Below are 11,177 nucleotides of genomic sequence, written 5' to 3'. Positions count from 1 at the left end.
TGCCTCCAGCCCTCAGCAAACTGGGGACCAGAGACCCAGCCACCTGCCTGGCCCTGACACTCTTGCTCAGAGCTGGTAAGGGGTCAGTTTCCTAAGGGTTCTAGGTCACCTTCCCTGGAAGAAGACCTGAGAAGGAACCTGCAGGCAGCAGCTCCCAAAGACATCAAGCACAACACAGCCCCCAGCCCTGCCATGGAGTTTCCCCTTCTATTCCTCAAAGATTCAGAAGAGCCCCCAGTCACTTGCTCTTTCAGGGCATTTTAGTTAACATCTCTCTGAAGAGATAACTGAAGCCCCTGGGCAGGACCCGGGGAGAACCCTGTGAGTCAAACCTCTGCAAACCTCAATGCAGAGGCTCAATCACTCTGAACCTCGGTCCCAAATCTCTGGTGAGAACAGTGCCTTCTCTCAGCCAGGGGCCTCCAGTTCTGCTGCTGTAGAGGATGAATTTGTCAGTGCTCCTTCACTCGAAAAACCTGTTTTTAAGGGAATCCGTTGACTCTGAACGAATGCTTTAAAATATGGGCAAGAAAAAAAAAAAAGGCCACTCTTAGAACCTCTCCCCACCCTACATACCTGAAGTGCAGGCAAGGCCCGAGCAAATGGGAAAGCGATTTCTTCTACAAATAGCCACCTGGAGGTCAAGCCCGGCTGTGGAAAGCTTAAGGCCACCTAGAAGGGGAAGGGAAATTAAAAAAAAAAAAAATCAGCAAACATTTTGAGTCAGCAGCCAAAGCGAGTCTTGAAAGAAAACATTTTAAAACATGTATCTCTTGCCCTATGGGGAAGAAAAATAGCAAACTTCTCTTTGGGTTCCCAGGAGGAAGGAGACAGCTGGGGGTAGGGGATAGCAAGAGGAAGAAAGAGGAAAGGATATCCCAGCTCAAGCTCTCCAGACAACTTGGGGGTGGGGGATATGTTTTTCAGTAGCTTGTAAAAAGACTCTGGAGCCGGTTTGAGGTTAGCTCGCCAGGAACAGGCAGCTGTAATAATGCCGGGAGAAGCGAGCCTTGTGAGTCGGCCTTCACACTCCTAAAATGCAGTGATGGATTCTCTTATCAAGGCACCAAGTTAAGAAAACAAAAGCGAAAACAACAATAAAAAAATCAAAAGCGTAGTCAATTACCGAGTCCCGCAGCCCCTGCGGAACTCGCGGTGCGCGTTAAGCTCTCTTTTCTTTCCGCGGAATTCCATTTGCATCCCCTCTGCCAGGGTGTCTCCCTCTCTCAGTGTGTGTGTCTCTCTGTTTTCACACTCTCCTCCCCATTCGAGCGAGGCCCACACCTGGCGCATCACTGCCGAGCCATTAGCTGCGGGTCTCCTTTCATCTTCGCTGTGGCAGACGTTTCTATTTATCCACTAGCGCTCGCCGAGTGGCGTCACCAGCGGTACTGTAATGACGATTGCAGCAGGAGGATGACAGCTTAGAAAGAAGAGGGCAATGGGGCTTCCTCCCAGAGGCGGTGCGGCACAGAGGAGCGCTCGCATCACAAGGTGACCCCAGCTCCCCACCGCCACCACCGCCGTCACCGTCGACTACGCGCTCCCGCCGCTCTGCGCCCACCCAGTCGCCTGGCTTCTGTTTCTCCCTCCCGCAGCCCCAATCTGTCGGACCTCTGGGGACCCAGTGAGTCCGGAGCTAGGAGCTCACTTGGGGCTTTCCCCCTCCTCCCTCCGGAGAGCCCCGGGATGGAGAGCCGAAAGGACATGGTTATGTTTCTGGATGGAGGACAGCTTGGCACTCTGGTTGGAAAGAGGGTCTCCAATTTGTCCGAAGCCGTGGGCAGCCCGCTTCCAGAACCGCCCGAGAAGATGGTGCCCCGTGGCTGCCTGAGCCCACGGGCTGGTCCTCCCGCCACCCGGGAGCGCAGCGGGGGAGGCCTGGAGGAGGAGCCGGTTGACGGACTATCAGGCAGCGCTGCGGGGTCGGGCACCGAGCCGCGGGCGGCCGGAGCTGCCGCGCTCGGCCCCGGGCCTCCGGCCCCCTCGGTCGACAGCCTCTCGGTCCAGGGGCAACCCAGCAGCTCGGACACCGAGTCGGATTTCTATGAAGAAATCGAGGTGAGCTGCACCCCGGACTGCGCCACGGGGAACGCCGAGTACCAGCACAGCAAAGGTAGCCACCGCGCCCCTCCGCTCCCCCGGCCTCCCACCGCGCCCACCTTCCACTTCTGTTCTGGAGGGGAGGAAGACACTCCTTTCCCTCAGGGCAGGATAGCTGGGGGGGCAAGGGGGGAACCCACCTAAGCAACTCTCAGCTGCTATCTGCGCCCTGAGCGGGGGTCTCCTTCTGTGCTCTGGCATTGGCAGGACTGAGGGTGACAGCTGTGCTTTGGGGGTGAGGAGAAGGGAGACGCAAGTCGTGGGCTTAAGGAGGATTCAAAGTGCACCCCAACCCCCAGAGTTTTGTGGTACTACTTCAACTGCGCCTGGAAGATACCTTCCCCCGGGGTGGGTGAGATCAAACGCGGATCAGGGCAGTTTGTGGCTGACGGGGTGGAAGGCGCATCCAGGCGCGGAAGCCGGGAGTCCATAAAAAAACCGTAAAATCGCTGCTGACCTGGGCCGCCTGGGTGCTGAGGCCCTCCGACCAGTTTGCACGTCGGTCAGAGGTCCAAATTACCTTGTCACTTCCCGGGCTCGGTGGCGCCAGGTCGGAAATGGTCCCAATGATCTAATTGCCTTTGGTCTCCGGTTGCATTTGAAAAGGCAGAGCTCAGGCCCTCCCCCCTTCTCCTTCCCTTCGCAGTCCCACTTCTCCACCCAAAGGAAAAGGAGCTGCAGGGGGCAGGAGCTCCACCCTTCCCCTGGTTAGGCCCCAAGGGGGGGGGGGTGCTGTCACACTGACTTAAAGGGAGACCCCCTTCCAGACCAGAGGCTAGTGTGGGGTGGTGGTGAATGGCTAGGACGGGAGTCTCCCTGGGAGGGTGGAAAGCTAGGAGGGAGAGCCCACCAGCAGACACTCCTCCACAAAGCTGTGGGTTGGGTGGGAAGAGCCTAGTATGGAAGAAAAACCGTCCCCTGGCCTTGGCAGCCAACACCTTGTTGAACACTCAAATCTATCCATTATCTTATCCACTGGACCCAGACTCTCCAACCATAGCATGCTCTCAGAACAACCCATACTCCACCCAAATATTCTAAGGTAATAGGGTACTCGTACATACTCCTATGCCATCCTACAGCACATGCAACCTAGTACACATTCTCACACCTGTCCTGGCAGCTTGGCACACACAAAAGCAAAGAAACAGGTTGTGCACAGCGTACCACAGTCCGCTAAGACTCAGAGTTCACATCACTCCAGCGCAATGGTGTATCTCAACTCACTTGCCTGTCAGATATGCACATCTTTGCCCACTCCTGGCAAAGGTGGGCACAAAGCTCAGAGGGGCTGCATCTCACTTGTGCCCCTGGGCAGGTGGCTAGGGTGGCTGGGCTTCTGTACCCAGCAGGCCTAAGAGACCCTACAAACAGCAGCGCTGAGAGGCCTAATGGCTGCTATTCGCTCATCCCAATGGTGAGTCCCTGTCCTCCCTTCCTGGGTTCTTCAAGTCCCCAACACCCCAAGCAGAGGCAGTGACTGAGGCTACTGAGAGGGGCTGTCCCTTTCCACCCTGGGCCTACAGCCCCACATCAGCAGCGTTTGTGTGTCTGTTGTGTTGTGTGTGTGCGTGTGCTCTGGGCTCCTCGCGCAGGGCCGGGCTCCGAGCCACTGGCCAGCAGTCCCAACAGCGGCAGCGAGGCCCCCAAGAGCAACGGCGGTGGCGGCTCGCAGGGCACCCTGGCCTGCAGCGCCAGTGACCAGATGCGCCGTTATCGCACCGCCTTCACCCGGGAGCAGATTGCGCGGCTGGAGAAAGAATTCTACAGGGAGAACTACGTGTCCAGGCCGCGGAGATGCGAGCTGGCCGCTGCCCTAAACCTGCCAGAAACCACCATCAAGGTATGAATTTTGAGGATCAGGGAGAGGCGGTGCGCCCATTCAGCAGGAAGTAAATACCACTTCTCAATACCCAATCGTGCGTGAGCCAGGAATCGGGGTCTGGGGTGTCCCTGCCCGCGTGGCAGCTAGGCTGAAGGTGTCCAGGCCTGGGGCAGGCGCCAGGTGCATGCAGATTTACCCTCCCGACAGTTCTAGGCGGCCACTGCCAACAAGAGGTTGACTCTGTCCTTTCCTAGCCAAATAAACAGAGGGGATGGGGTGCCTCTACGAGTGACAAGGAAGCGCCCCAAGGGAGAGGCTGGAAGGGGAGGTGTTTCTGGCGAAGCGCTGCCTGCTGCCTCAGATCCGTGGAGTCCTTAGTCCCGCACCTCTTATGCACTCACACCGGTTCTGGCAGTTCGGGGATTCTGCGGGGGAACGGGAGGAGGGACAGAAAGTGGAGGTACTCGGTGAACCTCTCCTGGAGGGAGGGATTGCAGCTGCAGGTTGTGGGGGTGGAATTAGCCCCCGCCCAGAGGCTCTCTGCTTTGGCTCTTCTTCTCGCTGCGGGCATCATCCCCTGCAGTGGGGCAGGACCTTTGGGCTCTGCGCAGGGGGCAGAGAGCGGCCACCCAGCCTGCGCCTCTCCCCCCAGGTGTGGTTCCAGAACCGGCGCATGAAGGACAAGCGGCAGCGTCTGGCTATGACATGGCCGCACCCGGCCGACCCTGCCTTCTACACATACATGATGAGCCACGCGGCGGCCACGGGTGGCCTGCCCTATCCTTTCCCGTCGCACCTGCCCCTGCCCTACTACTCGCCCGTGGGCCTGGGCGCCGCGTCCGCAGCGTCCGCCGCCGCCTCGCCCTTCAGCGGCCCGCTGCGCCCGCTGGACACCTTCCGCGTGCTGTCGCAGCCCTACCCGCGGCCCGAACTGCTGTGCGCCTTCCGCCACCCGCCTCTCTACCCGGGCCCTGCGCACGGACTGGGCGCCTCAGCTGGCGGCCCCTGCGCCTGCCTCGCCTGCCACAGTGGCCCGGCCAACGGGCTGGCGCCCCGCGCCGCCGCCGCCGCCTCGGACTTCACCTGTGCCTCCACCTCCCGCTCGGACTCCTTCCTCACCTTCGCGCCCTCCGTGCTCAGCAAGGCCTCCTCTGTGGCGCTGGACCAGAGAGAGGAGGTGCCCCTCACAAGATAAGGGGCCGCCCGCGGGCTGCCGGCTCCAGGACGCCCGTGGGGGGCCCCCCCAGGGGACTCAGCCAGCGCCCCTCCCCGCCCCCAGGGCACCGAGGGGAAAGTAGAAGGCTGCAAAGGACCAGCGGGACTGGGCCTCGGGGATGGGGATGCCCGGGAAGCATGGCTGGCGCATTTGGGCAGCAGGAGTGGGGATGGGGAGGCAGAGGCTGGGAGACCTGCCTCTGGGGCGGCTCTTTGCTGTTCTTCACCGGACCCACTGTCCCCTATGCGTGTTGAGGCCGTGGCTCCAAAGCTAAACAAACTTAGCAGCAACAGCAACCAACATCCAGCCCCTCAGCAATACCCCCCCCCCCAACACACTTCATACTCTTTCCTTACCCGGGACCCCTCCCCCCGCCAAAGCCAAGCCCAAGCATTGGAAAGGGAAATTGCTGTTTCTCTAAACAAAATGCTGTGTATGCAGAGCAGGTAGAGATTAATCTTTGCCAGCTTTTCCAAGGTATGGCAAGGGGCTTGTGGATGGCAATGCACCAGCCATCGAGGGGAGAGAGTGAGAGAGATGATTTACTACCACGGAGAATCCTGGCCCTCCAATGGAAACCTGGGGGGCTCTCTGGCTTTTTTGGAGCCGCCCTTACACTACATCTTCTGGTTCTGCCGTCTACTAGCACCTGATCTCTTTCCTCTCTCCTAGCTTCTTGATATCTCTCAACATGCAACTCCAGCCTCTCCACTCCCGCCCCCACCCCACCTCCACATTTTGTTAACGTTTGCAGGGAGGCTGCAGACCCTCAGGGCTCCTTGGCGGCTTCTACCAAGCCTCTTCTCCCCGTGCCCTAAACACACCGTGATTAGCAAGTGATGTATGTGAGGAGGGCTTTTGAATGTTGAATGTACAATAATGATCACCATGCAGCCAGTCGCAGAGCCCAGAGCTGAGCTATTAACAAGGCGCCCAGGGAAGAGCTTAGAGAGCAGACAGGACCTCCTCTCCTTCTCTCAGTGTCTGGTGGCAAATTAGAGGCGATTTCCTGCCTTTGCCTACCTTCCTTCCCTTCACCAGGAGCTTTCTGGCCCTTCCTTTAGCACTGGGCATTTTACATTCTTTTTCCTCTCAGTTTCCTGCCAAGTTGCCATTGGAGCTAGACTTTCAGATACTAGTGGGAACCTTCTGGGGAAAGGGTCTCTCCCCTTCACCAAGGTTTGTTTGGGAGCCACTCCCAAACTCTCACTCCCACACTCATCCTTGCAGCCAGTTTTTGAGGAATAGGAGAATGTGTACCCCCACCCCACCCTCCGCCATTGCAAGCTTCACCCTGACTGGGAAGGAGTGGTTCTTCCTGAATGAATTTGGTTTGGTTTTCCTTTGAAGCCCAAAGAATTTGCTGTTTCAATTTGTTAACCATATTGCAATAAAAGCTAGACATGATTCTCATTTTAGCATTTTAATTTGGGGGGCAGCAAACAGTACACTGACTCTTCTTATGTTGCTAGTTCAGCCACCATAGGCTTGGGTAGGGAAGGAACCAAAACCTGGATCCACAGACAGAGTCTCCCAAGCCTCTGTTCCACATTGGCAGGCTCCAAACAGACATTGCAGAGAGGTGGAGAAGGCAGGCTCCAAGCTGCCCTGAAGTGCAAGTTTCGTTAGTTGTGTGCACACGGGGAGCCTTCAGTGACTAAACTGGCCCTGCAGAGCACTGACCCACCTGGGGCTAAGCCCTGTGATGCTTCCTTCTCCAGTTGCTCCAGCCCTTTGAGGAAAGGTGACCCTGGACTATGGTCTGGGTGGGTCCCACCTCTACCCCAACTCATGGTGGAGAGGAAAGGGGAAGTGGGTGTGGGGCTTGAGCACTGTGGAGAGCTGGGTTTGCTGGTCAAGCTGGGGCCTGCAAATTAGGGTTCAGAGTGAGGAGGAAGAATGACTCCTGGGTTGGAATGGGAGGGTCTGAATCTCCTCAAGCTGGAAATCATCTACAAGGGTGGAATTCTGGGCTGCTCAGGGCAAGGGGACAGGCTGTGCTCAGCAGCCATCCCCCTTATAGGAGAGCCGGGTTGGCTGCCTCTGCAGCTCTGCTCAAGCAGGGGACAGATGGGTGTCCCCAGCAGGCTGGGAGCTCAGAATTGCATAGACTCCAAGCGTCCTCTGCCTGTGTATGGTGGGCCAGGTGTGGGCTCTTCCATCGGCCTCCGTCCTTCTTTGAACTCTAGAACAAACTTTGCACAGTGACCCTTGCCCTCCCAAGCCAAACCCTGTGCTGAGGTTTCCATCATCCTGCAACCCCCCCCCCCCCCCAGTCCTGCGCAGCTCCCTCTGCAGCCGGGAAGCTACCAGTGCCAAACCCGGGCAAATTTCGCGGTTACTTCGCGTCCGCCCCAGATTGCTTGCGACAGGTAAATGGGCTGCGGCTTGCCATAATACCAGGCGTATTTTCAGTTAATAGGGAGGGAAAATGAGGTGTCTGCAGCGATATTGGAAAGTACAAGATCGATGATCCGGCCTCGTGTCCAATCAGCAGCCTTTAATTGACTGTATTTTCTGGGTAATTGAGCCTCTCTTCCTCCAAATTGAAGTGGAAGATATAACAATACATCTTGCCAGGAGGAATTACTCATTACTTCATAATGAAATTTCCCTTTTGCCAAGGTTTGCGGTTTGGCGCTAGGCACCACTTCTCACACTGCCTCCCCCATTCACACACCTAAAAACAGGTTTGCCCGCCTGCAGCCGGTAGCCGCCAAAGGCCTGATCCCTCCATTTTGGTGGTGGTGGCGGGAAGAGGGGTGACCATGAAGAGCATACTGCCCCTCCCCACGGCCTTAGTCTCTTCATCTATAAAATGAGAAAGCTAGACCAAGCAACGGGGCTGATATAATGTTATTGTTTTCGTTTTTCAACTTTCTGAGCGCCTCTGCTTAGCTTTGCCCCATCTGGGTCCCATTTGGCAGGTGGGAAAACAGAGGCTCGGTTTCTCACACAGCTGTTAGTGGCCCATGCAGCTATGAGCTCCAGGCTTCAGTTTCCCCTCCCTTGTCCTGGGCCTCTTGGGTGCCAGAGGCCATGATCACCACTCACGAAGTCTGACAACCTCACTCCCGACTCACACTTTCCCTGGGCTCCTGCAGCTAGTCGGGACCCCGGCGGGGCCTGGGAGCGCAGACCAGCTCTCGCCCGTGGTCTGCCGAGCCCCGCAAGACCAGCCGCCCCGCAGCCCATGTGCACGCTCAGCTCGGGCAGTCGCCGGCTTGTTAGCGAGTGATTGATTGCCTTATTAAAGCGTGTTCTTGTAAGTGTGACCAAACTGATTGCATTGCATATGTTTGGGATAATGCTCATTTTAAACAACAGGATAAAGAGGATGAGCTCCACAGAGCCTCGGAAGACGAAATGATTCCGGCCAGCAGCTCTCTAACTCTGGCATTAAATTGCCCAGTTACATAGCAAATCACTTGGTTCCTCCATCCTTCTCCCCATTTCCCCCCTGGCCTGCAGTATGATCGAATCCTCCAATGGGGTCTGCCCCAAACATGGTTTCGCTAGTGACTATGTCCGCTCTGCCTTCCTAACCCAGAACCCTGCCCAGACGTACAGTCGCCCTGCCCTTATCCCAGGCAGAGAGAAGTGGTTCGAATGCACCCTTTCACCTTAGGTCTCCCAGGGGGACATGGCTTTAGACGGTCACCACAAATGGAAGCTGAGGTCCTCGCTTCAATTCGTGTGTCTCCCCACCCCCACCCCCACCCCCAGACCTTTCTCGAAAGTTTAAAAAATTCTTTTGTTCCCAGGCTTCTCTCGCTCGGTTGCTTCCATTATTTCTCAATCCAGGAAACTCTCGCTGCCATATGTCGGCGGAAGAGCATGGGTGTGAGTCACGGTGGACAGTTGTCGAGGACAGCCAGAAGGATGGCATTTTCCAAGTGCGAAGAGCTGTTCCTTCTTAGCGTTCTCTCTAGGCAGGTCACCCTGGAATGACAGCGAGGAGTGGGAATTAATGAGTGGGTGGAGGGAAAGGAGGTTGGTGCCAAAAAATTGGGATTACTCCACCTACAACTAATTGTCGTGGCCACGTTCTCCTTCTATGCCTGTACCCTAACAAAGAAGTCTTCAGCTGGCCTCCACCCACTCTAGTCGACTTGCACTGAAGCCAAATTGCAGGCAGATTGAACTTCCTAAGGGACACCTTTGGAATACGCTGGAATTCTGATTTGTTTAAGATGATGACAGCCATCAGGACAAGTCAGAAACGATGCCATTCTTCTGGGTGTCATTTGTAAGTGCGATCGCCCAGATTCGTTTGCAAGACCCAGATACAATGTGTCTGGATGAGACTTGATCCAAACGACAAATTTCTTCCCTCACTCAGCTTGTCCCTGGCTCTGCAGGGGCAGGCACATCAGACTGCAGGGCGAAACCAAGGCCCAGCTCACCATTTGTGCCAGCTTGTGAGACCCAGCAATGTTGACCCGGAGGGAAAAAAAGCCAACCACAAAACGCATGTTACTCGTCTACAAAGTAAACAGAAACACAAACTCGGTTCCAAAATCACCTTCTCAGCAAATAAGTATGTGATATTCTGAGCAGGAGCAGGAGAGAAAGATTGCCACTTAAAAATAACATGAAAGCATTAAGTAATTATTTAAAACAAGGCTGTTTAGAAAAATATTTGTATTTATTGCAGCTGCTCAATTGGCCTCGTTAAAGTCGGCAAGCATTTAAATTGTGTTACAATCTCATTTAAATCCCGCTCCGTTCCAGCAGGCTGAAGAGCTTGAATAGACCAATCACTTCATAATGATGATGAATGAGAAATTAATTCAGATACAAGCAAGACAATTTAGGCCTTCATCTGTTTAAATAGCCTTCCAATATTATTCGCGATCGCGGGTCACAGATTGAATCAATTGTCCAATCTTGTGAAAGTCATATCCTTGCATCTTCATCGAGATTATTTATAGCGCAGTGAGGGCTGCTGAAAGGTATACGCTGTTAACAGGGACAATTACTTAAAGGGAAGCGTTTATAAAATGGAAAACAAATGCCGGGGTTAGTAACAAATGGGATCAAAAGCAGCCATTTCAATCCGGCTCCCCGAGGGAAGGGAGCGGGCGCGGCCCCCGCAGGATGAGGGGCGCTCCCGGCTCGGCCTCTGGCTTCCCCACCGCCCAGGTGAGGCCGGGTCTGCGAGACGCGCCAGCCTGCACCGTGGCTGCGGTGGCGACAGCGGGCCAGCCTCGCCCTCCGCGCCGCGGCCAGAGCGGCCGGGTGGGATCCTGCCCTGCCTCCCGAGGAAAGCGTCCCGCGCACGCCGACCCCAGGTGTTTGCACTTGGTGCCGGGGTCTCGGTCACCACCGAGCTCAGATCCCTGTCCGACGTGCGCAGGCCTTCCCGGCGCAGAGGTCGAGAGGCCTCACCGCGCGCACGGGAGCGGCGTGGACGGAGGCTTCTGGACTGCGGAGGCTCAGCCTCCTCTTACACTTGGCCTCCTTCTAAGCCGACGGCAGGGAAGGGCCCCCATTGCCCCAGGGCCGCTCCCCCTGGCCGTCCCGGGACAGGGAGAGCGCTTGGAGCCGCTGCATGTCCTTCCGGGCCTGGGCCCCTTCCCCGGCCGGCTTCTGGGGGCACCCTCGGGCCTGAGAGCAGCGCCCAGCTCTCCAAAGAAGAACCCTTTCCTTTCCCCCATCAAGTGCCCTCCCCGTCTCCTGAAATAACCCCTCCGGGTGAGGCAGCTCCCGGTGGTCGTCCGCCCCGTCGCTGGCGTCCCCGCCCCTCGCGAGAGCCCAGGGCAGGCGAGGCGGCCACCACCACTTCGAGGCGACATGTGCCTCCCTGAGGTGTGTGGCTCTCCCTTGCTCGGCTGGGTCAGGCAAAGGCCCAGAACAGTGTGCACGGGAAGCTAGGTTTGTTTATCCGGACTCCGCACTCGCGCACGTAGCTGTGTACCGCGTCTACACGGGCGCTGTGCGTCGGTCCCGGGGAGACCGAGCCTTTCTAGGCGGCACTCGTTAGGGATATAAGTGAAGTGGGCTCGGGACAGAGAAGCGGGAAAGATCGTT

At 56.8% G+C, this 11,177-nt stretch overlaps 1 protein-coding gene across 2 annotated transcripts; it reads left to right on the top strand.

Moving 5' to 3' along the window:
- The first annotated feature begins 15 nt into the window (after positions 1-15).
- On the top strand, positions 16-6,844 carry EVX1 (even-skipped homeobox 1). 2 transcript variants are annotated; one of them, XM_019726232.3, is made up of 3 exons: positions 16-2,116; positions 3,699-3,946; positions 4,581-6,844. In XM_019726232.3, the coding sequence occupies exons 1-3, from the start codon at positions 1,690-1,692 to the stop codon at positions 5,121-5,123; spliced, it is 1,218 nt and encodes a 405-aa protein (XP_019581791.3). In that variant the 5' UTR covers positions 16-1,689; the 3' UTR covers positions 5,124-6,844. The 2 variants fall into 2 exon arrangements, with proteins under 2 accessions (XP_019581791.3, XP_088653807.1); XM_088797681.1 differs by having other exon boundaries at positions 1,979-2,116; positions 2,311-3,946; positions 4,581-6,842.
- Positions 6,845-11,177: the final 4,333 nt, after the last annotated feature.

Source organism: Rhinolophus sinicus, chromosome 4 (genome assembly GCF_057876585.1).
Source record: "Rhinolophus sinicus isolate RSI-liver-muscle chromosome 4, RSI-T2T, whole genome shotgun sequence".
NCBI classification, from domain to species: Eukaryota; Metazoa; Chordata; class Mammalia; order Chiroptera; family Rhinolophidae; genus Rhinolophus; species Rhinolophus sinicus.
This window is presented reverse-complemented; position numbering and strand designations above follow the sequence as displayed.

Bases quoted from the DNA above. Each gene is read 5' to 3' on its own strand.
- EVX1 (XM_019726232.3), top strand. From the start codon at position 1,690: ATGGAGAGCCGAAAGGACATGGTTATGTTTCTGGATGGAGGACAGCTT. The intron at 2,117-3,698 runs GTAGCCACCGCG...CTCCTCGCGCAG, and splicing joins CGAGTACCAGCACAGCAAAG to GGCCGGGCTCCGAGCCACTG. The intron at 3,947-4,580 runs GTATGAATTTTG...CTCTCCCCCCAG, and splicing joins TGCCAGAAACCACCATCAAG to GTGTGGTTCCAGAACCGGCG.